Source organism: Gracilinanus agilis, chromosome 2 (genome assembly GCF_016433145.1).
Source record: "Gracilinanus agilis isolate LMUSP501 chromosome 2, AgileGrace, whole genome shotgun sequence".
Taxonomy (NCBI): Eukaryota; Metazoa; Chordata; class Mammalia; order Didelphimorphia; family Didelphidae; genus Gracilinanus; species Gracilinanus agilis.
In genome coordinates, this window is record NC_058131.1 from 123859909 (window position 1) to 123883297 (window position 23389).

Genomic DNA, 23389 nt, shown 5'->3' on the forward strand with positions numbered 1-23389 from the left:
GTTTTGCTGGTGCCTCACTCAGGTCGACCATCAGTTATTTCTTATCCTTGCTTTATCACCAGGCCCACTTCCTTTTTATATATGCATGCCCATCAAGCATCTCTCTCCCTGTGTGTCACCTTCGTTTTTGATTGGAGAAGACCGTGGTTTACAGTCATATAAAATTACAAGGAAAATGTTGGATATTTAAAAAAGAAAGAAAAAGATGGGTTTGATATTAGCTATGGGAATTATTGAAGTTCCTGCATGTTTTCCAGAATGTAATTTTTTTCTTTCTTGTATTTAATTTCAGGGCCAGTTCATTGTCCATCTAGGATGTCTGTCTAAGATAGATCTTCTAAAGCTTATCTATCAAGCTTTCCATCTATGTATATTTCATAATATGGTTATTAAATCTTTTTTTTTATCTTGCCTAAATTATGTCACATACATGACATAAAATACAACAAAACATTACAATTTACATTTGTGTACACACATATACATATATGTATGCATATAGAGGTACTTGTACATGAAACTTCATGTTATAATACTAGTCAAATTCACATTTCAATACTCAGAGTAAATTTTCAGTTTAAAATTTTTCTTTTATACTTTTATTATTTTCAAAATTTCTCATATTTGTTTTTTTTTCCTATGTAGATTTATTTCTTTTGAGTGACAATAGGGCTTTGATGGGGAGGCCCTCTAGTACTTCATGTGGTTAACACAGTGTCTTCAATAAACAGCAACATTCAGAGGATCTCATAGTCTGTTGGGAACCCCTTATATTTGGAATCTATGCAAAACATCCTCCATGACAGTAGTGAACACCTTTGGTGAGCATATATCTTATTATTTCATGCCTTACTTAACATTGCTAATCAGAAGATCATAGGGATAGCTAGGTGGCATAGTGGATAGCATAGCAGGCCTGGATATGGAAGGTCCTGGATTCAAATATGACTTCAGACATTCCTAGATCTATGACTCCCCCACCCCCAGCAAGTCACTTAGCCCCAATTGCCCAACCCTTGTGCTCTTCTGCCTTGTAATAGATATTAGAAATTTATCTAATTTCTATCATTTCAAAGTATAGGGTTTTTGGTTGTGTTTTTTTTAATATTGTAGAACCATTACCTCTAATTATATCTACAAATCAGTCCACAAACATTTAAGTGGTTACTACCTGCCAAACACTGTGTTAGATGCCGATTACACAAATACAAAAAAATGAGATAGTTCCTGCCCTTACGTTCACAGATAAGTAAGTATATAATATATACAGAATAATTTTGTAAGTGAGGCATGGCAGGGACTAACAAATATATATGAATCAGGACAAGCATTCTGAAGGATGTAGCACTTAGACTGAGCCTTGAAGGAAGTTAGATGCTCTAAAAGACTGTGGGTCAGAGTTAGAGCATTCTGGAAAAGGGAAGCAGCTTTTTCAAAAGGCAGAAAAAGTAGTGTCATGCAATCAGCAGCAATTTGGCTGAAATATAAAGTGAGTGAGGGGGATTAATGTCTATTCAGCCTGCAAAGAGCGGCTTACTTTAAATGGAAAATACAAGAATTCATGTTTTATCCTAAAAAGCAATTGGAAAATTTCTTGAAACTAAAATCTGTTGCTAACAGGGCATATCTCTTTAAAAAAAAAAAAAAAAAAAAAAAAGCAAAGTTTTGAGTAGTCATCTTCCCATTAGAATGTGAGCTTCATAAGGGCATGGACTGTTTTGCTTTTCTATCCCCAGGACTTAGCACAGTACCTTGTATATAATGCTTAATTAATACTTGTAGACAAACATATAAGATAAAAATGACCAAAATATGTCTTATGAATCCAAAAAAAGTGGCAGGCTGCAAACACTATCAGACAAAGGAGTTCCAGTTTGGCTGCTCTGGGGAAGGTAGATTGGAGAGGGAAGGGCTTGGATGCAGGAGTGAGAATTGATAAGAGTTTGGTACTTCTCCTATAAATAAGGTGGAGATGAAAAATGTTGAGATGGAATTAAAAAGATTTAGCAACTGATTGGATATAGGGGAATGGGCAAGTAGAGAACTGAAGATGGAGTCTACATTGTGAATGTGTATTTCTAGAAGAATGATAGTTCCTCCACAGGAATGATGAGAGTTCAGTGATAATGAGGCCTTGATTTGGTGTTTATAAGATTCCCAGATAGAGATGTCAAGCCAGCAGTTAGAAATGCAATACTAATGCCTAAGAGGGAAATGAGGGCCAGATATGTTGATTGGGAATCATCTGCTTAGAAAAATAGTTGAATCTATGAGAACTGATAAAGATAACTGAGATAGAATATATAGGGAGAAGAGGACAGGCCCAGAACGAAGCCCTAGATTACACCTAGCCATTGGAATTGGGCGATGATCCTACAAAGGAAACAGAATAGGATTGGTCCAACAGATAGGAAATAAGTTACTACAGAACAATGTCATGAAAACCCAAGGGGAAGAAATTAGAGAATAAGGAAGTGATTAAATTCTTCTAGTGTCCAATGCTACAGACATGCCAAGAAGGATAAAGATTAAGAAAAAGCCTTTTGATTTATCAAGAAATAAATCATGGGTGATCTTGGAGAGAGCAATTTTAGTCAAGTGGTAGAGATAGATGCCAGCTTGCAGGGAGCTAAGAATTTGACAGAATTGTTAAAAGTGGAGGCAATGAGTATAAACAGTTTTTCCTAGGAATTTTGGCTATGAAAGGGAGGAGAGACCTAGAATTATAATTTGAGGGAATGGTAAGATCAAGAGAAAAAAATAGTTTATAATTTTAACAAATGAATGGGCAACATCTTGTTTTGCTTTTTTTTTTTTGCAATCAAACATGGTATGACATTGAGTCTATGGTCTACTGTAGAAGAATCAAATGTAAAAACCCACCTATTCTCTTTCTTCTCATTTTTCAATACTAGTAATCTCAGTATATGTATTCTAGGGAAAACTATAGTCAATGTGAAATGATGTTTTTATACACTAGAAAAATGTATAATACTAATAGTTTCTATTTATATAGTGCTTTAAAGTTAAAATATTGCTTTCCTTAAAAAAAAGCCATGAGGTGGTTAGTTCGAACATTATTATCCTCATTTTTACAGGAAACTGGGTCTTGGGCAGCTGTTATTTATTTTATACTTTTTCTGTTATATCAAATGCACTATTTGGCCTCATAGCGGAGGTTAGAGTAAGGACCTGTTTTTGAGTATTTACAGAAAATCATCACTCAGAAAGCTAATAAAGCATGAGCTTTATTACTATGCAGTGCAGCAAGTAGGAAAAAAATGAAAGCAATACACACATACTGTATGGCAATATGAAGCCAGAGTCACTCACTTGAGGGACTAGTAAGATCTCAGGGTAGGCATGGTTTACAGTGGGTTATAAGTGGGAAAGTCTTTATATTTTAAAGATGGATTTTGTAGTGAAAATTAGCACCAGATATGGGAGGGGACATTCTTTTTTTTTTTTAACCATTTATTAATATTCACTTTTAACTTGGTTACATAATTCATACTCCTACTTTCCCCTTCACCCCCCTGGGAGGGGATATTCTTAATTGGACCTGGATGTGGTAAGGGAAATTCTCCCTAATGGTATAGAAAAGAAATTTCCTAATAGAGAACGGAAATTAAGTAAGGACTTGGGATGGTAATCAGGTACTCCAAGAATGGGTGTCAGTGTATAGCCACTGCAGTTAGACAGGAGCCTCATCCAATCAGGAGTAGAGAATATTTATAGGATCAGGATGAATCAGGGTAATGGAAATATATCCGCTATCTGTTTTTACATGTTTTATTACGGTCATTAGGCCCACTTAGCTTAAGTGGCTTCATAATGGAGTCCTATAACTTACAACTACATTCTCATTCAATATATTTCAGAATCACAATTATCACACTATCAGGTCAGCAAGCATCTATAAAGCATTTACTGTGTATAAGACACTGTGCTAAATGCTAGGGGTAAAAAGAAAAGCAAAAGACAGTTCCTGCTCTCAAGGAACTTATATTCTAATACAAGACAACATGCAAACAACTATGTACAAACAAGGTATATACAAGGTAAATTAAAAGTAAAATGTCAGAAGGAAGGCAATAAGGAGGACTGGGAAAAGCTTCTTGCAGAAGGTAAAGTTTTAACTAAGAACTGAAGGAGGAAGCCAGGAGTAGAGGTTAGGAGATAAAGCATCCCAGGCAGGGAAGACAGCCATTGACAAGGTCAGGAAGCATCATGTGAAAGGAATTACAAAGAGGTTTGTGTCATTGGATCATAGAGCTTGTAGAGGGAACTGAGGTGTAAGAAGACTGGGAAGGGGAAAGGGAGTCAGGTTGTTAAGGTCTTGAGAAGGCAAACAAGATTTTATATTTGATCCTGGAGGTAACAGGTGTTACATTCAGAATGTCCATGACCTCCAGCTAAGGCTTTTCCTAGCCTGCTTACACACCTACTTTTAAACTTATGCCTCTTACACAGAATACCATTGGAATTTACTGAATAGGAGGGTGATATGAACAGATTCATGCTTTATGAATATCAGTTTGGCAGCTAAGTGGAGGATGGACTAGATAGAATAAGGAAAGATTTGATGGGTAGACTAATTAGAAGGCTATTGAGATAGTGCAAGTACCAAGTATGAGGTACTGACAGCCTGCACTACAGTGTCAAATGAGAGGAGGAATCATATGCAAAAGATACTGGAGAAGTAGAATTGACAGAATTTGGCAACTGATTGGATATGGGAGGGGAACAAAAATAAGAAATCAAGGATGACACATTACAAACCTCTGTGCTTGGAAGAATGGTAATTGCATTCAAAAGTAAAAGGGTTGTTAGGAAAAGGGAAGGTTTTGTTGGGGAAAGATAATGGCATGTTGGACATGTTGAGTTTAATATACCTACAAAACATCTACTTTGCAATATTCAGTTGAAAGTAAGATAATATTTGTAAAAGAGCATTTAGCACAGTGCCCGGCCCAGGGGCAATATATAAATAATGCTTTTTCCCTTCCCCTGATGGGAAGATTGAAGATGTGAGAATAGAGGTTGAAAGAGAGCCTATTTTGTTGTTCAGTTATTTCAGTCTTGTCCAACTCTTTGTGACCCCATCTAGGGTTGTCTTGGCAAAGCACTGGAGTGGTCTGCCATTTCCTTCTCCAGCTCAAAAAGAGGATAGGACTAGATAAAAAGATCTGAGTCTTCTGTATAAATATGATAAGTATGAATACTAACAGATTGCAATCTTCATTATTTCCAGTATATTTACAACTGCACATTTCTATTTGGCTTTGGCTGAATTCTTTTACATTTTTCTCAGTAGGACATGAGTGCCAACTTTAAAGGCAGAGGATTTGGGCGAGGAGGGTATCAAAGCTGGAGAAGAGGAAGAGGTGGTTGGGTCTCTGCTAAAGGAAGAGGAAAAGAACAAAGAGGTGATGGAAAGAAAACTGTAGATAAACATGTTTCTTGTAAGTATGATGCCTTATTTAAGGTATTTATTGCTTGAGGAAGAATTAAAGCCCTTTGCTATTTGACATTTATAGTATCCATTATGAGGTATGACAATTAATATCCAAAGAGGCATTCAAAGGAGATTTTTCATATAATTCCTTTGGAAACAGATGTTTAATTGTTTAAGAATCATTTTGAAGAAATTTTGGAAATGTGTAATCATAACCTAATATATCTTTCAGTACAAAGTCCAGAGCCTTGGCTGCAACAGTCGACACTAGACCAATTCATACCATATAAAGGCTGGAAACTTTATTTCTCTGAAGGTAAAGTTAAGAGTAAAGAGAACAAATGGCATTTTCTTAACTACTTTTTGGAACCCAGGTTTCAAATACAAAACAAAATATGCACTTTGCCGCATGTCATGGTGGAAAAGGGGACCCAGCTTTGTGCATAGACACTAGATATGGCGGGAGATCTGAAGATTGCCTCACTTAGTTGCTTTATGACATTGAGAAAAATCACTCAACCTCTTTGTGCCCCATTCTCTTCATCTGTAAAATGAGAGGGCTAGACTCAATACCCTTCACCAGGACCTTCTTGCACTCAGTCTGTGTCCTATAAATCCTAACTCTACCACTTCTTTTTGTGTGATGTTGGCCAAACCACTTCATCTCTTTGAGTCTTGGTTTCTTTATTGTTTAAATAAAAAGGCCAGATTAGATAGCCAATGGGGTATTTTCCAACTTTAAGTCTGTGAAACTATCTGGGAGGGTTTTAGTTATTCAAGAGTTTAAGCTGAACCAGGCATCATGGTTCACTCCTACAATTTCACCTTCTGGCTAAAGCTGGTGGGTCTCTTGACCCCTAAATTGTAGTAGACTAAGTCAATCAGGTATGCACACTAAATTCAGCACCAGTATGGTGAACGTCAGTTTTGAGATATCTCAAAGTTCCCATTGTCAATCAGCGTGGGATTAGGTGTTTGAGTGGCCCCATTCCACATGGACATTCAGTTTATTATCTATTTTAATATTCTTTTCATAACCAGGAATGTTCTATGTTTTTTAATAGAAGGAAAAATTTGGAACCTGGGACAACCTTAAAGATCATTTAGCCTGCCTCTATTATTTTACTGATAAGAAAAATGAGATCTTATAAAATGATGAGATTATATAATCCTTATAAAATCCTGAGATTAGTACCTGTGGAGTAGAAGACATAAAACATGGATCTCCTGATCTTCAGTCCTCTGATGTTTCCATTAGACCACAACATCTCTGTAATGTTTGTATGCTTCAAGGGAGAATGTGTGTGGGTATATATAAACACATATGTATATACATAATTCTTTTGATACTGACAGCACATGTTGAATTAGTTTACAGTGATAGCTCTCCTTTTGTTCAGAAGATTCAAGCATTTGAAAATTTTTTCATAAAGCACATTGAATTGTATGATAAGGTAAGAATCCCATGTAACAAAACTGTTAATATGAAAACAACATATATTTTTCAAAGCACTTTATGACAATACTTTTGAAAAATTCATATATAAAAATATGAACTTATGTCTTTATATTCTAGGATGAAATAGAAAGAAAAGGAAGTATTTTGGTGGATTATAAAGAACTGATACAAGATGATAAATTAACTAACTTGATACCAAACATAGCAACTGAATTGAGAGACATGCCTGAAAAAACACTGGCCTGCATGGGTCTGGCAATTCATCAGGTAAAAATTTGTGACAGATAGGACTTGAACTTGGGACTCCTAGCCCTTTAACATTATACTAGATTGCCTGTCTGAATTTTTTTTTTAGATTCTAAGGCATTCTTTGGTAGAGCCAAGGCCTGAAATAGTGAAATGAGACCTCCTTGCTAATAATTAGTTTAATCTAGATGACTTGGTAGTCAGGTCATAATGAACCAGAGGTACAGGATAGGGAGTTTGAAAACCTAGCCTTGAGATAACAAGGTAGGCCAAATGGCAGTCACTTGTCATAGCAAAAATATATCAAAAAACTACAGGATAATCTTTCAAAGATGAAAGAACTAACTAAAGGACTTCTTGAATTCTTATTTAGCTAAAATGTTTCTGGAGATATGTCTATTTACATATGTCTATTAATTTATCTATAAAACAATATGTAAAGTAATTTATATTTTACCTATCTAGATATTAACAAAAGATCTTGAAAGACATGCAGCTGAATTACAGGCCCAAGAAGGATTATCAAATAAAGGAGAAACAATTGTAAATGTCCCACATATCATTGCAAGGTAAAGAATGAATTTGTGTTGTAAAATTTCTTAAGAGTGAGGACACTGAATATGGTTTAAGAAACATTTTATTTAAAAGAATCTAACAGAAAGAACATGCATTTATTTCTATTTTGTTGATGTGAACCAATTCTAAGGCTTATAAGGAAAATGTAAAAATTGTCAGTTTTGAATGTTTACACACTTATACAACAAATACTTAACTGATGACATTGCTACCTTAAGTTGTTAGAGGTGGCTATGGTGTGCAATTAAGTTACCATTCTCCTTGTGACCAATTTTTATCCTGTTTTATGCAAATTAGGAACTGTGAAAGAGTGAATAATTCAACCTCATTAGTTAGTACTGCAAAAAAATTATTATTTAAACACACACATATATATAATATAGCCATCTATGTGGCATGACATTAACTTTGCCTAGAATTTTAAAACTTCAAACTTTTTTTTTAAGAAGCAATGAATGTTATTGAATTGGGAGCCATTATAGAGCACCTTCTAGTTTCATTATTTATTTGTCTTCATATGGTCTTGTGAATTTTTTTCTTTCTTCAAAGAATTTCTTAAAAGAGGAAGGGGGAAAAAATAACAGAAAACCCAGGCCTGTATCTTTAATGGTGACTTACTTTGTGATTTCATATATCCTTTTGATAATTCAGTAGTAGATTCCAAAAGGTTTGTGTAAAAGTAAAGACATCTGCATCTTTCTGTTTATTTTTCATTGTAAACTTCTTATATGTTTCCATTTTTTTAGGGTATACAACTATGACTCTCTAACTCAGCTGAAAAATGTCCGAGCGAATTGCTATGGGAAATATATTGCTTTACGAGGAACAGTTGTTCGAGTCAGCAACATAAAACCTCTTTGTACCAAGATGGCTTTTTTGTGTGCTGCTTGTGGAGAGATACAAAGTTTTTCTTTTCCAGATGGAAAATACAGCCTTCCCACAAAGGTGATTTCAAGTCTTCATTGTCAGAGAATTTTCCTTCTTTCTTCCTTCATTTTTTCCTTCCTTCCTTCATTCCTGAATAAGCAGTAGTACGAGATGGAGCCATAAGTATAGTGAATTTTTTATATGTTCCACCTTACTTCCATCTCTTAGAATCTCTTTTTTGGTTTATCATTCAGTTGTGTCAGACTCTTCATGATCTCATTTGAGATTTTTGTATCAAAGATACTAGAGGGGTTTGCCATTTTATTTATTTTTTATTTTTTCTAAAACCCTTTCCTTCCATCTTGGAATCAATAGTGTGTATTGATTCTAAGGCAGAAGAGTGGTAAGGGCTAGGCAATGGGGGTTAAGTAACTTACTCAGGTTCACACAGCTGGGAAATCTGAGGCCAGATTTGAACTTAAGACCTCCTGTCTCTAGGCCTGGCTCTCAATCCACTGAGCTACCCAGCTGCTTCCAGGTTTGCCATTTTCTTTTCCAGCTCATTTTACAGATGAAGAACCTGAGGAAAACAGGGTTAAGTGACTTGCCCAAGATCACACAGTTATTAGTATCTGAGTCTAGATTTGAACTCAGAAAGATGAGTCTTCCTGACTTCAGACTCAGCAACCTATCCACTATACTACCTAGCTGCTCTTAGAATTTCTAATTCCTTTAAATGTTACCTCATATACAACCTTTCCTGATTTTTCATTTGCTAATTATTCTCCCACATTAACTTTTATTTATTTTGTATTTATTTATTTATGTGTGTATAGGCAGTCTCCTTCAATAGACTATAAATTCCTTGGTGGAAAAAGGACCGTTTTATTTTTGTCTTTGAATCTCTAGAGCTTTGCATAGTTCCTGACACATAGTAAGCACTTAGGAAGTTCTTGTCAATTTATTAGACTCCTAGAAAGTTTTTTCTACCTATCCTGCTCAACAAGCTATACAATGCAAGATGATTTATAAATTAATAATCCTAAATTTCTGAACTTATTTGTACTGAGCCCACTTACAGTGGGCATTTAAGAATACCACAAATCTGATGGTACTTGAATAGTTTGATATTCTCTTGATTTAGTTTAAATGAAATAGAAAAGAATATCCATAATTTGTTCCAAGGAATAATTTCTTCCCCATTAGAAGTGTGAAAAGGTTAAATAATTTGGTTCTGATTATGTAGCAGTAGTAGTAGAAGTCATATTAGAACTCAAGAGTTTTCTGGTTATTTAGCTTCTGCTACTATTTGATTATATAATGTCACAAATAAAATTCAGCAAAGGTAGATTGAGGCACATATTCTCTGAGCAAGCTAACAGTTTATTAGTGGGGTAAGGATCTGATAATAAAGTGAGGCAATGACTGCCTCATTTTTAAGCCAAAGGCTCTGAGCAGAATAGCTCCTTTTATGGTTTTTGAGGTATATAAAACAAAGAACAGGACTTCATAGGCAGGAACAGTTTTCAATTAGCAATAATTGCGCCTCAGATAAACCTCATTGGCTACAATACTGCCACTGTGCAAAAGTATTTCATAGGCAGGAAACATATTATAATTAGTTGCAGGGTTGGGGCCATCAAGGAAATGAGAACAACATTATTGGTTACAGATATCAGGTTTGAGGGACAGCATGATTGATTGCAAATTAAGAATGAGGAACTAGCAACAACCCTCTCTTTCCCTCCTAGGACTAAGAAAAGTTCATTGAGTCTACCTGCAAGGTTAGAGATAGTGTGATCAGACTTCTTTGGATAGCAAACCAGACATCCTTGAAGTATAGCTTGGTGATATAACAATACTAGACCTGAGTCCCTATTGTCCACCTGAATTCCCTAAAGATTATAGATTTCTTTGAGGCAAGAATACAACAATGATTAGCAAGAGAACTGGATTTCTAAACTTAACTCATTACAGGCCAGTTGAATTTCTGAACTAAAAGTTCAAACCATGCCTTAGGGAATTACAGAATAAAATCAATTATAAATAAGATAAATAAAAATGATGAGTCAATTTAATCTTCCTCCCTCTCCTGTCCCCCTCCCTTGGACAGTAAACAATTTGATTTAGGTTATATGTGTGCAGTGCAATCATGCAAAATATATTTTCATATTCATCATATTATAGAAGATGACATATCAAAAAAGAAACACTCCATGAAGAAAATAAAGTGAAAAATGCTATGCTTCAATCTTTATTCAGACTCCATCAGTTCTTTCTCTGAGGTGAATAGCATTTTTCATCAGACTCATAAATTTTTAGAAAAGCTATTTATAAGTTGGGGACAATATGTAGGAAGGCACAGATTAAATAGAACAGCCATGAGCAAAAGAAATTAGTAACACCCATCATGACTCCAGTATAGACTGGAGTCAATAAAGATGTTATGGAAAAGATGGCATTTAAACTGGACAAGTCAGATTTGATAATTGATAAAATATACAAATAAATGGGGACAAAAGGAAGAAGGACGTTCCAGGCTAAGAGGATGGTCTTAGAGGCAAGAATAAGTATTATTATATGAGAGGTAATAGAAAGGTAACCTGCCTAATATGTTGGTAAGTAACTTGGACTATATTTTATTGCTCCTTCAGAGCACTCATGGGATTAAAAATGAGGGAAATGATTAATTTAGGCAGAATGAAGGCAGATTATAGAGATCTTGAAACCTAGATAGCATTTAGATTTTATAAAGTAGGTAATTGTAGACCTTTATAGCCATTTCTATATCAAACTAATATTTCCATATTATCAAAAAATGAATTAAATGAGGAATTTTGATTTTTATACATGCATGTGTGTGTGTGTGTTTATGTATTTTAACAATCCTTCTATCTTTGTATCAGTTTAAAAACAGAAGAATGGAAAGGGCTAAGCAATGGGATTAAGTCATTTGCCCAGGATCACATAGCTAGAAAGTATCTGAGGTCACATTTGAACCCAGGTCTTCCCAACTTCAGGCCTGGTATTCTATCCATTGATTTATATTTTTCTAAGGATCTCGTTTAAGTCTAACAAAAAATGACTGAATAAATCTTGTTCCAGTGTCCTGTGCCTGTATGCCATGGGAAATCATTTACTGCCCTCCGAAGCTCTCCTCTTACAGTTACTGTGGACTGGCAATCTATTAAGTAAGTAACAACAAAAATAGATTATGGGTTTCTTGAAAACCTTAAAGAGGTATATACATGTCTTATTATCATATTATAAGATAAAATTTGTTATACTTCTAGTCCAACAGGGATAAAAACATTATTCAATAAATGTACTTTATAGATTTTATGTAATAAAGAGTTCGATGAAAGATATATTGTGTTTTATTGTAGTTATTCGTCAAAAAAAGTGATAGGCCTTGGGGGAAGTATTACAAATGAACTCTGCATAATCACTTCTATTGAAAAAATGTTTTATAGTCAGTTCTATAGAAAATAATATTGTAAAGCTTATATGAGAAGCAGTTTCCTTAAAAATCTTTTTTTTTTTTTTAAACCCTTACCGGGGGCAGCTGGGTAGCTCAGTGGATTGAGAGCTAGGCCTGGAGATGGGAGGTTTTAGGTTCAAATCCAGCCTCAGACACTTCCCAGCTGTGTGACCCTGGGCAAGTCACTTGACCCCCATTGCCCACCCTTACCAATCTTCCACCTATAAGTCAATACACAGAAGTTAAAGGGTTTAAAATAAAACAAAAAACAAAACAAAAAAAACCCCTTACCTTCTGTCTTGAATTCAGTGCTGCGTATTGGTTCCAAGGCAGAAGAATGGCAAGGGCTAGGCAATGTGAGTTAAGTGACTTGCCCAAGGTCACACAGCTGGGAAGTGTCTGAGGCCAGATTGGAACCTAGGACCTCCCATCTCTAGGCCTAGCTCTCAATCCACTGAAATATCCAACTGCCCACTCTTTAAAAGTCTCTTGAGCAGTTAGCCGACTTTGAGAACACTGAATGCTCTTAAGTCTCCAGATAGATAGCATTTAGATTTTATAAAGTAGGTAATTGTAGACCTTTATAGCCTTTTCTGTATCAAACTAATATTTCCATGATATTATAAAAAATGAATTAAATGAGGAATTTTGATTTTTATACATGCATGTGTGTGTTTATGTATTTTAATAATCTTTGTATCAGTTTAAAAACAGAAGAATGGAAAGGGCTAAGCAATGGGATTAAGTCATTTGGTCTACAGAAAGGTCTACAATTACCTATTTTATAAAATCCAAATGCTCTTAAGTCTGAGCTGTCTAAAGATCCTGGAATAACATAACATTTAATATGCCCAAAAAAGCAACAGAAGAACCCAAGAAAACAAAAGCTCTACTGAAACATTTTCCCAGTATTGTGCCATAAGAAATGAGGAACACGGGGCAGCTGGGTAGCTCAGTGGAGTGAGAGTCAGGCCTAGAGACAGGAGGTCCTAGGTTCAAACCTGGCCTCAGCCACTTCCCAGCTGTGTGACCCTGGGCAAGTCGCTTGACCCCCATTGCCCACCCTTACCAATCTTCCACCTATGAGACAATACACCGAAGTACAAAGGTTTAAAAAAAAAAAAAAAAAAGAAAGAAATGAGGAACAGTTTCATTCAGAAAAAAACCTGGAAAGACTTAAGCGAACAGATGCAGAGTGAAGCAAGCAGAACTAAGAGAACAATGTATCCAGTAACAGAAATATTATATGATGATCAACTGTGAAGGACTAAACCATTATCAGCAAAGCAAATCCCAAGATAACCACCAGGGATTCTTGATGAAAATGCTATCCAGAGCCAAAGAAGGAATTTTGGAATCTAGTGCAGATTAAAGCATGCCATCTTCCACTGTATTTCCTTTAAGAGATTTCTATTGTATGTGATACATGTCTTATATCATGATGCACAGTATGGAAATCTGTATTACATGAAATTTCAGCTGTAATGTTATATTGGATTATTAATTTCCTGGGAAGGGGTAAGGGAGGAAGAAAATCTGAATTTTGAAATGTCAAAAAATTGTCAGAAAGTATTTCTACTTATAAACAGAATGGAGTAGAGTCTAGCCCTAAATAAAAGTCCCAAGTCAAAAGATGAACTGAAATCTGAACAAAGAAAGAATCTCAAAATAAAGAGCTATTATGGTAACAGGTCCAAGACACAAACTCAGAAAAAAAGAATGACTCCAACTAGAATTACTGAAAGAGGAAAAAAGAGCCAAAAATTTTAAAAAATGAGATAATGGGGCAACTAGATGGCTCAGTGGATAAAGCCAGGCCTAGAGTCAAGAGGACATAGTTTCAAATCTGTCCTCAGACACTTGCTAGCTGTTTGACCCTGGGAAAATAATTTAACCCCAATTGCCTAACCCTTACCACTCTTCTGCCTTGGAATTGATACTTAATATTAATTCCAAGACAGAAGGTAAGGGTTTTTAAAAAACAAATAATAAAATAAGATAGTGATAGAGGAAAAAATGATGAAAGAAATGAGAACTATAGAAGAAAGATTTGGAACCTGTGAGGTAAATGCTAGCATTACCTTATTTTATCATTGTTGCAGATAAGACAAGGTGTCTGAAGCCAACCATATTTGACCTTGGTATAGCTCCAGTTTTTTAGCTATTGTTTCTTTTCTTTTCTTTTTTTTATCCATTTATCCTCCATCCCTTAAAGTTATAGATTTTGTATATAATGATCCTGGGAGTTTTAAGGGTTTGTGATAAAGAAGTGGAGGTTAGGTCATGTGAGATGAGTGTGGTGTTTGATTAGGGTGTTGAGGGGGTATCAGTATGTATATTGAGGCCTCCTGGTATAAGGACCGGAAATAAGGAGAGGAAGATTGTGAGCCAGGCATTGAATTTATTGAGAAACAAAAGGGAGCTCCCTGAAGAGCAGTAGACATTAGCTACCAAAATATTCATGAGGTAGTTGTTACAGATTGAGTGAATTTCAAAGAAGCAGAGGTTATTAAGAAATGATAGTAAAGGAAGAACCTGGAGGTGACAATGAGAAGCAAGGAATATGCCAACTCCACCTTAACCAGTGAGTCAGATGGATTGTGTATCTTTTAACACCTGACAAATAGTAGTAGTCACTTAATAAATTCTTGACTGATTTATTGGGGTATAGGTCTGGTGAACTGTCTGTCCTCAGCCTAGCTAAGTTTAAAAGGCATTACCAGAAGTTCAAACTATTGGGTGATTTTTTTTTTTTTGCTACCATACCAGAGGAAGCTTGTTTTCTAGGGCACTACAACCTCTTTTTAAGGGCTACAGTTTGTATTAGTAGAAGAATTACATGTACTAAATCATGGATTATTTAGGCATGTATGGTTCTTTTAGATTGAAAAGTGGTAAGGAATTATGTGTTTTTGTTGCTGTATACAATGTCTACTACCTCCATCTTAAGGGAAACATTTTTTGGGGACTTAATTTTTAACATATTAAAGAAGCAGCTAAATTGATGTGTTTATGAACTTGTAAATTGCTGTCTGTGTAGGATTCAGGAGTTAATGTCAGATGACCAGAGAGAAGCAGGTCGGATTCCTCGAACAATAGAATGTGAGCTTGTTCAGGACCTTGTAGATAGCTGTGTTCCAGGAGACATAGTCACCATTACAGGAATTGTTAAAGTATCCAATACTGAAGACGGTATAGTATGATTTTTGCCTTCTCTTTTATTTTTGGACAAGTTAGGATTTCTTATTCTTCAGTAGCTTTTCATCTTCTATCCACTTTTTATTAGGGATTAGGATATTTCCAAATATAATTGTCAAATGAAGAGGTAGCATTTACTTTTAAGTTCCCTTCATAGTTCACCATGCCTTTTGAATTTCTAACTTTAAGTAATAAGGAGAGATTTTAAAATTACTTATTGTGCTTTAATAATTGTTTCAATTTTTCAGGTTCTCGAAATAAGAATGACAAATGCATGTTCCTCTTATATGTTGAAGCAAATTCTATCAGCAATACCAAAGGACAAAAACCAAAAATTTCTGAAGATGGGGCAAATTATGGAACATCGATGGAATTTTCATTGAAAGATCTTTATGCTATCCAAGAAATTCAGTCAGAAGAAAACCTTTTTAAGCTTATCATCAAGTATGGATGAGTAGTTATTTCAGTGTTTGAAATAAGTTAATTGTTTGAAGTTCACTATAATTTAAAATAGATCTTTTAATGAGATAGTGATTGTGCTTTATTATTATCCTGCCTTGCAATGACATTTCCGATTTTACTATCTTTCTTGAAAGAGAGCTTTTACTTGGAACCAGTGACACCTGGATTCAAATCCCACTTCTGTTTGTAGTTGATATTATTATGAGCAAGTCATTGAATTCCTCTAGGTCCCAGCTTCCCCCATCTATAAAGCCAGGATAATAATAGAGGAACCTACTCCATAAGATTGTTGTGAAGATCAAATGAAAAAATGCATGCAAACCATTTTATAGATTTTAAAAATATTTTAAAAAACCCTTACCTTCTACCTTAGAATCAACACTGTGTATTGGTTCCAAGGCAGAAGAGTGATAAGGGCTAGTTAATGGTTAAGTGACTTGCCCAAGGTCATGCATCTGGGAAGTATCTGAAGCCAGATTTGAACCTAGAACCTCCTGTCTCTAGGCCTGGCTCTCAATTTACTGGGCCACCCAGCTGCCCACCCCCCCATTTTATAGATTTTAAAGCATTGGATAAACTCTAGTTATTATTACTAAATATAGTATTCTACATTTTAGGAAGTCCATTGAGCACACAAAGGATTACTGTTATAGGAATGAGGATACTTTTCTGAGTCAAGGATTTTTCTTACACCCTACTTTGATTTTGGGCTGTGGATACTTATCTCTTTTCTCTGAATTTGAAATGTTAATCAGTTAATTCACTATTATTCCTAATTATTCACAATGGCACAGATAGTACACCTAGTATGGAAACTGTCTCCTTCAGAGAGGTTAAATGGCTGGCAGTACTCCATTAGAAAGTAAACATCAGAGGCAGATTTTAAACTTGGGTCTTCCTGATTTTAATTTTATTCATTACTTTTTAATTTTAATTTAATTTAATTCATTACTTTTTAATTTTAATTTAATTTTAATTTTCTTCATTACTTTACTGTACCACACTTTGCCTCATTATTCTTCAATTTTTCTTTATTCTTAAATATCCAAAGATGCCACTCTGAATCAAAAAAACAAAATAACTCACAAAAGTTGAAATTATCCTCTGAGATATAGCAATAGTCACTAGGATACTACTATTATCATGGAAACTGGAAGAATCTAGCTCAGACCTGAAATATCCTACTGTTTATTCTCTATTTCTCCCAAAACTCATCCATATAAATAAACATTTAACACTGTGTTTCTATGCCTCTTCTTAGTTCATCTTACTTATCTAATGAGGCACATTTATTTTTATTAACTTGATTTTATTTAACAATAGTTCCTATTATTTTATGTTTACAGACTTTTCGTATATATATTAATTCCCACAATAATTACATGAGAGTAGGTTTAATCTCATTATCACACTGGGGAGAAGGCTTAGTAGTAGATAATTAAAGTGCAGATTGAGTGCCTTGATCTTGTGTAGACTTGAAGTACATTCAAAATATACTTCCTTGGGGGGCAGCTGGGTAGCTCAGTGGAGTGAGAGTCAGGCCTAGAGACAGGAGGTCCTAGGTTCAAACCCGGCCTCAGCCACTTCCCAGCTGTGTGACCCTGGGCAAGTCACTTGACCCCCATTGCCCACCCTTACCAATCTTCCATCTATAAGACAATACACCGAAGTACAAGGGTTTAAAAAAAATTAAAAAAAAAAATATACTTCCTTATTTTAGATTAGCATATGTCACCAAGGAAGAATTTTGAAGAAATTAAGTGTCATTGTAAAAGTCATTGAAATTTTTTGGTGAAAAAAATTTTTTTGGATGTAGCAAGGGAAAATTGTTTAATAGATGATAGTAAAATGGAGGCAAGAGGGAGGAGATAATGAAGTTTGATAGTATTTCAAACCTAACATTTTTTTTTTTCCAGCTCACTTTGCCCAGTAATTTTTGGTCATGAAGTAAGTAATATATATTATTTAATTTTGTTCTTATTTTTAAATGAAAATCTATTGTATTCATTTAGTAAATGTGACCTCTGAAGAATTTCAAAAATAGGAATAAAATAACTAGATATATGAAAATAATGAATTTTAATTGAACATGAATTTTTAATTTTAATTATTTTTTATTTATCCCATATATAACTTGCTTTGTATAATTGTTTGCATATTGTCTCCCCCATTAGATTGTAAGCTTCTTCAGGGGAGGAACTCTTTTGCCTCTTTTTGTATCCTAAGCTCTTAACACAGTGCATGGCACATAGTATGTTAATTTATTAATTATTCATTAGTTTTATTCAGATTTATGTGCATATTATATATTATATTTATAATAATAAACATTAATGAACACTTATTGATTGATTGCCTTTTTTTCCCTCCTATATACCTGAGCCATTACCTTTACAAATTAATGTTGTAGAGCTATCTAGATGGTTTAATGGATACAGAGCCAGGCCTGGAGGTTGGAGGTCCTGAGTTCAAATATGACCTCAGACATTCCTAACTGTGTGACCCTGGGAAAGTCACAATCCCAGTTGCCCAGCCATTAATGCCCTTCTGTCATGGAACCAATAGTTTAGTATTAATTCTAAGACAAAAGGTAATGGTTTGGGTGGGGGGAAGGAAATAATGTAAACTTACTGGGTTGTCTTAGAAGTAACAACTTTCAAGAAAATTTTGCAGATAGCATATGAGATGAACCCTTGATATAATTTCTGAAATATAATTTCAGAAGGAAGTAGCACATAAGCAGCAGTTGTTAATTCTTTGCTTCATTTCTGACCAGTTTTATTTGTTACATTCTAGCTTGTTAAAGCTGGTTTGGCATTAGCACTTTTTGGAGGATGCCAGAAATATGTGGATGACAAAAACAGAATTCCAGTTCGAGGAGACCCACATGTCCTAGTGGTTGGAGATCCAGGATTGGGAAAGAGCCAGATGCTACAAGTAGGGTATCTCTTAATACTTAGAGATTTTGCTTGTAAGATGCAAATGTAATTCATAATTAAGTTATCTCTAATAGAAGCCCTTAATATATGGATTGAATGGTTAAGACCCACCTCAAGTGCCAATTGCTTCAAGAGACCTTTCCTCATTCCTTCGGTTATTAATAACCCCCACCATCATTTTGTTTGATTGGAAATTTTAAAAGATTTCTGTAATAAGTCAGAGAAGTCATTCTCTTGTTTGTCCTTCCTCTCAAATTGCCATCATTTGCCTACCATTGACAATAGCTCGAGTAAATAGATGTTTTATTATCCATATCACTCTTTTTAAAATTCCTATCTTCTCTCCCCCTGTTCTGCCCATTGCCTTGTTTTTTTTTTGTGAGGTGACTTTACTGAGGATGAGACCAAAATAAAAATAAGGAAGTAAGGTACCAACTGGCCCTTTAAGTAATTGCGACTATAAAAGAGAGAAGCTATTGAATGTTCAGAGAATTGTAATGTGAAAAATTTTGTTTACTTGGTCCTTACTTAATGATAACAAGTACCCTAAGGTTTTATATTTTCTTAATTCTTTATTACACATAGTATAATTTTTTTTCTTTTATTCATTCCATTCTGTTTTGCTTTTTTTGGGTATACTTCTGATTATGTTCACTAAGAATGATAATTACAGTGTAGTTGACAATATACAACAGGGTGTTAAGGTTTACAAAGTGTTGTTTTACATAGATATCTCATTTTATCCTCACATAAACTTCCAATGTAGGTGCTAATATTATTTCCATTTTTTAAGATGAGAAAACTGAGTCTTAAAGAGGTAAACCTAACCAGCATTATACAACTACCAGATATGTGAGGTGGAATTTGAACTTAACTCTTTCTTACTCAAAGTCCAGCACTTTGGCTACAGGACTTACTCTGCTTTTGAGGCCTGAAATGTTAACTACTATTTTATCATCATATTTTGTCCAAAAGTTTGGCACTTGTAAACAATGTGGAGTTTGTAGTCTTGCATACAATCTTTTTTGTGTATCTGTTTAGTTAAATGCTTTTCATTGGTGGAATGGTTACTAAGTATATGATTTTAAAAATCTAAAAAAAAAAGATGAACAGACATTGCACAGAGTGAGATAGATCAATTAGGGAAGAATAGATTGTTTACCTTGCTGCACTGAGGGCTCAGTCAAAATTAGATAACATAGATTTGTAGTGAATCTACTTAAAGCAGTTCCATGATTACCTCTAACTCCATTCAGCAGCATGTGATAGGTTTGATGGAGGCAAATGGTGAGAACAATTCAGAGTTCATGTTTGGCAAGGTGTCATCATCAATAGACAAGAGGGTATAAGGGTATAATTTAGAATTGAATTGATTTTACCAAGGGTCAAGATAGAGAAGAGGGGAGAATTAGCTTGAGAAAATACTGAGGAGTGGAGGGACTGGAGTTCATGCTTGAAGGATGAAGAAAACAGAAGTCATAAGACATAAGGAAAGGTGGAAAGATAAAAGATTATCTGGTAAAAGAATTTATAGGTTTGAGAATAAGGTGGTAGAACATTTGTAAGTGATGGCAAGATAAAAAATATGACATTCTCTTGCATGCAGGTGAAGAAGAATTGAGAAATTGAGCAACTAAAACGTTAGGGTATTTGAGGGCTGGTCAGCACACATATTTAAGTGCCCTAGTATGAGGGCCATCACTTACAAATGTTCTACCACCTTATTCTCAAACCTATAAATTCTTTTACCAGAAATAGCCTTCCCAGGCCACCAGGACTAGTGAGGGCTGGAGGGTGTAATATGAGAGAAATGGTAGCCAGTAGTAGACAAGGTGGCAAGAGAAGTGGCTTCATCAGGAGTTAGTCATGTCTCCATGAGGGTCAGAAAATGCACGGAGTGAAAAAAAGGTTTAAAATGAAAGTTTATCAGTTATAGAGCAGGTATTCCAGAGGTCATAGGGAGGGGACAGGCAGATCTAGGATAGGGGAGCAAGGGATATGGTTAAGGTACAAGTGGTAGGGAGTTGAGCTTTGTATCACTGGCAGACTGAGGTTCAGAATCACTGGGATGGGGAGGTACTGTGGGAAGATGAGACTATCTAATAATTCAACATTTAATCCAAGTGAATGGGGGAAAGACTGTTGAGTTTGGTACAAAATTATACTGTGAAATTTTCTTTAAATTCATCCTTTTGATAGGCAGTAATAAAGTGGCCCTTGAGACTCTTGGAGATCCTCACAGGAGGCAGTAACAAGTGGAGGTATGGGAGCCTATTCAGGAGGTGGGGGTGACTTTCTTTTTCTGGAAAAGATCCTAGAGGGTAGGAGATGGAAGAGATCTTTGATTCCAAGCAAGCAACCTGGCATTGGAAGTGGTCCTGAAGCAGGGATCCACCAAAGCACAGGATTCCAGAAGATGAGCAGAATTTCATGAGATGGAGACTAGGGAAAGCTTGATGGTGAAGTCTTCATTTGAATTTGGCCTTGAGGACTGTACAAATCGAACAGATAGAGAAAATATTCCAGATAGAACAAATAGAGCTTGCTCAGAGAATAGCTAATATTAGTATGGCTGGAAAAAAGTAGAAGTAATTGGGCTGAAAAGGCCAAATTGGAGCCAAGTCTTGGAAAGTAGAATGTCTTGAATATTAGGAGGAATCCAGACTTTCTCAATAGCCAATGTTGGTAGCATTCAAAATTTCTGAATCTCCATTCAGATCAAAGATGTGCTTTGAGGATATTATTCTTCCCCCAGAATGAGACAGGAAGACCAGTAATAGATGCCGATAGAGAAAATAAGGAGCTAAAACTATGGTGGTGGCCCTGGGAATGGAGAGGAACTGATATTTGTAAGTGTAAGAATTAATTTTTGAGACTGGCTATAGATTAATAATTTTATTAAGTCTAAAGTAGTAGGAGGAAGAAGGTGGAAAAATAGAAGAGAGGTACTTAGCTTCTAATCTGTGGCCACCATTTTGGGCCTCTCCTGCCACAGACTAAGGAGAACAGTCACCAGGAAACGTGGAACTCCAGAGCCCAGAGATCCTGAGCTGCCTCAATTTATCCAGCTTAATCTCTACCCACTAACATGTGACATCCCAGAAGCTAATCATGGTTTCCAATTTGCCTGGGCCACCCCTGGGGGCAGTTTAAGGGGTGTTGTAAGGAAGATCATCCTGCCCTCCTGGTCTTGTGATACTGACTCCATTGCTCCATTTTTCTGACTATTCTACCCTCCTGACTAAATTTATCCAATAATTTTCCTCACACAGTCCTTACTTCTAGCCTGAGTTCAAACTCATGCAAAGTACCTGCAGTCGAAAAGGGGAAAAAGAATAAATTCCCTTTTCACATAAGGAATATATACATTGTATGTGTGTGTGTATCTATATACATATAGATAGATATGTAGAATCAAGAGAAGTTAGCAAGTGATGCAAGAAGTTTTGAGAACTTAAAGATGACATAAAATATGGTGGTTTTGGTGGGTTTACTTTCTTTTCTTTTGGTGACCTTACCTTATTTTCTTTAGGCAGTGTGCAATGTTGCTCCCCGTGGTGTTTATGTCTGTGGTAATACAACTACTTCATCTGGCCTGACTGTCACACTTTCAAAAGATAGTGCAACTGGAGACTTTGCATTAGAAGCTGGTGCCCTGGTACTTGGTGATCAAGGTAAGAAACAAAAATGAAGCCAAGTTCATGCAGACCAATGATTTTTCTCTCTGTAAATTCCTTTCTAGCATTTTTAATGTTCTGCTTGCATAGCATTAGCATACATTGTTTGGCAGCAAAATGGTGCCAATATAATGATTGGAAATTAACATAGCAGTATAATTAATTTTTATATTTTGAAAAGTATGACAATCATTTGTTTGGAAATAGCACCACACAATTAAGAGATATGTGTACTCCAGGGCAGCCACTACACATCTTTACCCTAATGTCTGTGTGCCTTTTTGTCTTCAGAGCTTATTTTCCCCCCATGTAAGAAGTTTTATGATTCTAGATTTTCAGAAATATCTCAGGCCCATAATGTAGTTATGGGCTGTTCATTAATTTATTTAAAACTGGTTTTGTGGAAAGCAAATTATTTATTATGAATGTTAACAGATGTTGAGTATGGAAATTGGCAGTTTGAAGTATGAAAAATCATAGAATAAATATAAATATTATATCATGAAGAGAATTATTATAACACCAATATCTCTGTACATTGTACCATCATAGAGTAACAATTCAATAATGCTTAAAAGTCATCTCAACAAAAGACCAGTAGAACGACAATATCAAATCTCAAATTCTATAGTTACTGTTGAAACAAAAAAAAGCTGCTTTTGTACAAAATGTGAACATTTTATGATTTTGTTTCATATATGTAGATATAGATTTTTAAAAATTAAACCCTTACTTTCTGTCTAAGAATCAATATTAAATATTGGTTCCAAAGCAGAAGAGTAGTAAGGGCTAGGTAATTGGGATTGTGACTTGCCTAGGATCACACAGCTAGGAAGTATCTGAGTTCAGTTTTGAACCCAGGACCCTCTCCCATCGCCAGGCTTGGTTCTCTATCCACTGAATCACCCAGCTGCTGCCCCTAATCTTTATATATTCTTCATAAATTATTCTGTTATACTGTTCATAATTATAAATTTTGCTGCAAAGCTAAAAATTCATTTAAAAAATTTAGACAAATAAAAATAA

At 35.2% G+C, this 23389-nt stretch overlaps 1 protein-coding gene and 1 pseudogene across 3 annotated transcripts in view; one reads left to right on the forward strand and one right to left on the reverse strand.

Moving 5' to 3' along the window:
- The first annotated feature begins 5320 nt into the window (after positions 1-5320).
- Positions 5321-23389, forward strand: part of MCM8 (minichromosome maintenance 8 homologous recombination repair factor) — a 28873-nt gene continuing 10804 nt past the window's right edge. Inside the window, exons 1-12 of one of the 3 annotated variants that reach the window (XM_044660704.1) lie at positions 5321-5465; positions 5691-5774; positions 6830-6912; positions 7035-7184; positions 7629-7732; positions 8486-8684; positions 11712-11797; positions 15128-15279; positions 15534-15729; positions 17664-17694; positions 18544-18684; positions 22219-22360. In XM_044660704.1, the coding sequence (XP_044516639.1) occupies positions 5321-5465; positions 5691-5774; positions 6830-6912; positions 7035-7184; positions 7629-7732; positions 8486-8684; positions 11712-11797; positions 15128-15279; positions 15534-15729; positions 17664-17694; positions 18544-18684; positions 22219-22360 (1513 nt within the window). The remainder of the gene's footprint in view (positions 5466-5690; positions 5775-6829; positions 6913-7034; positions 7185-7628; positions 7733-8485; positions 8685-11711; positions 11798-15127; positions 15280-15533; positions 15730-17663; positions 17695-18543; positions 18685-22218; positions 22361-23389) is intronic. The other 2 variants (XM_044660705.1, XM_044660706.1) reach the window with 2 other exon arrangements.
- On the reverse strand, positions 10046-10197 carry LOC123238572 (annotated as a pseudogene).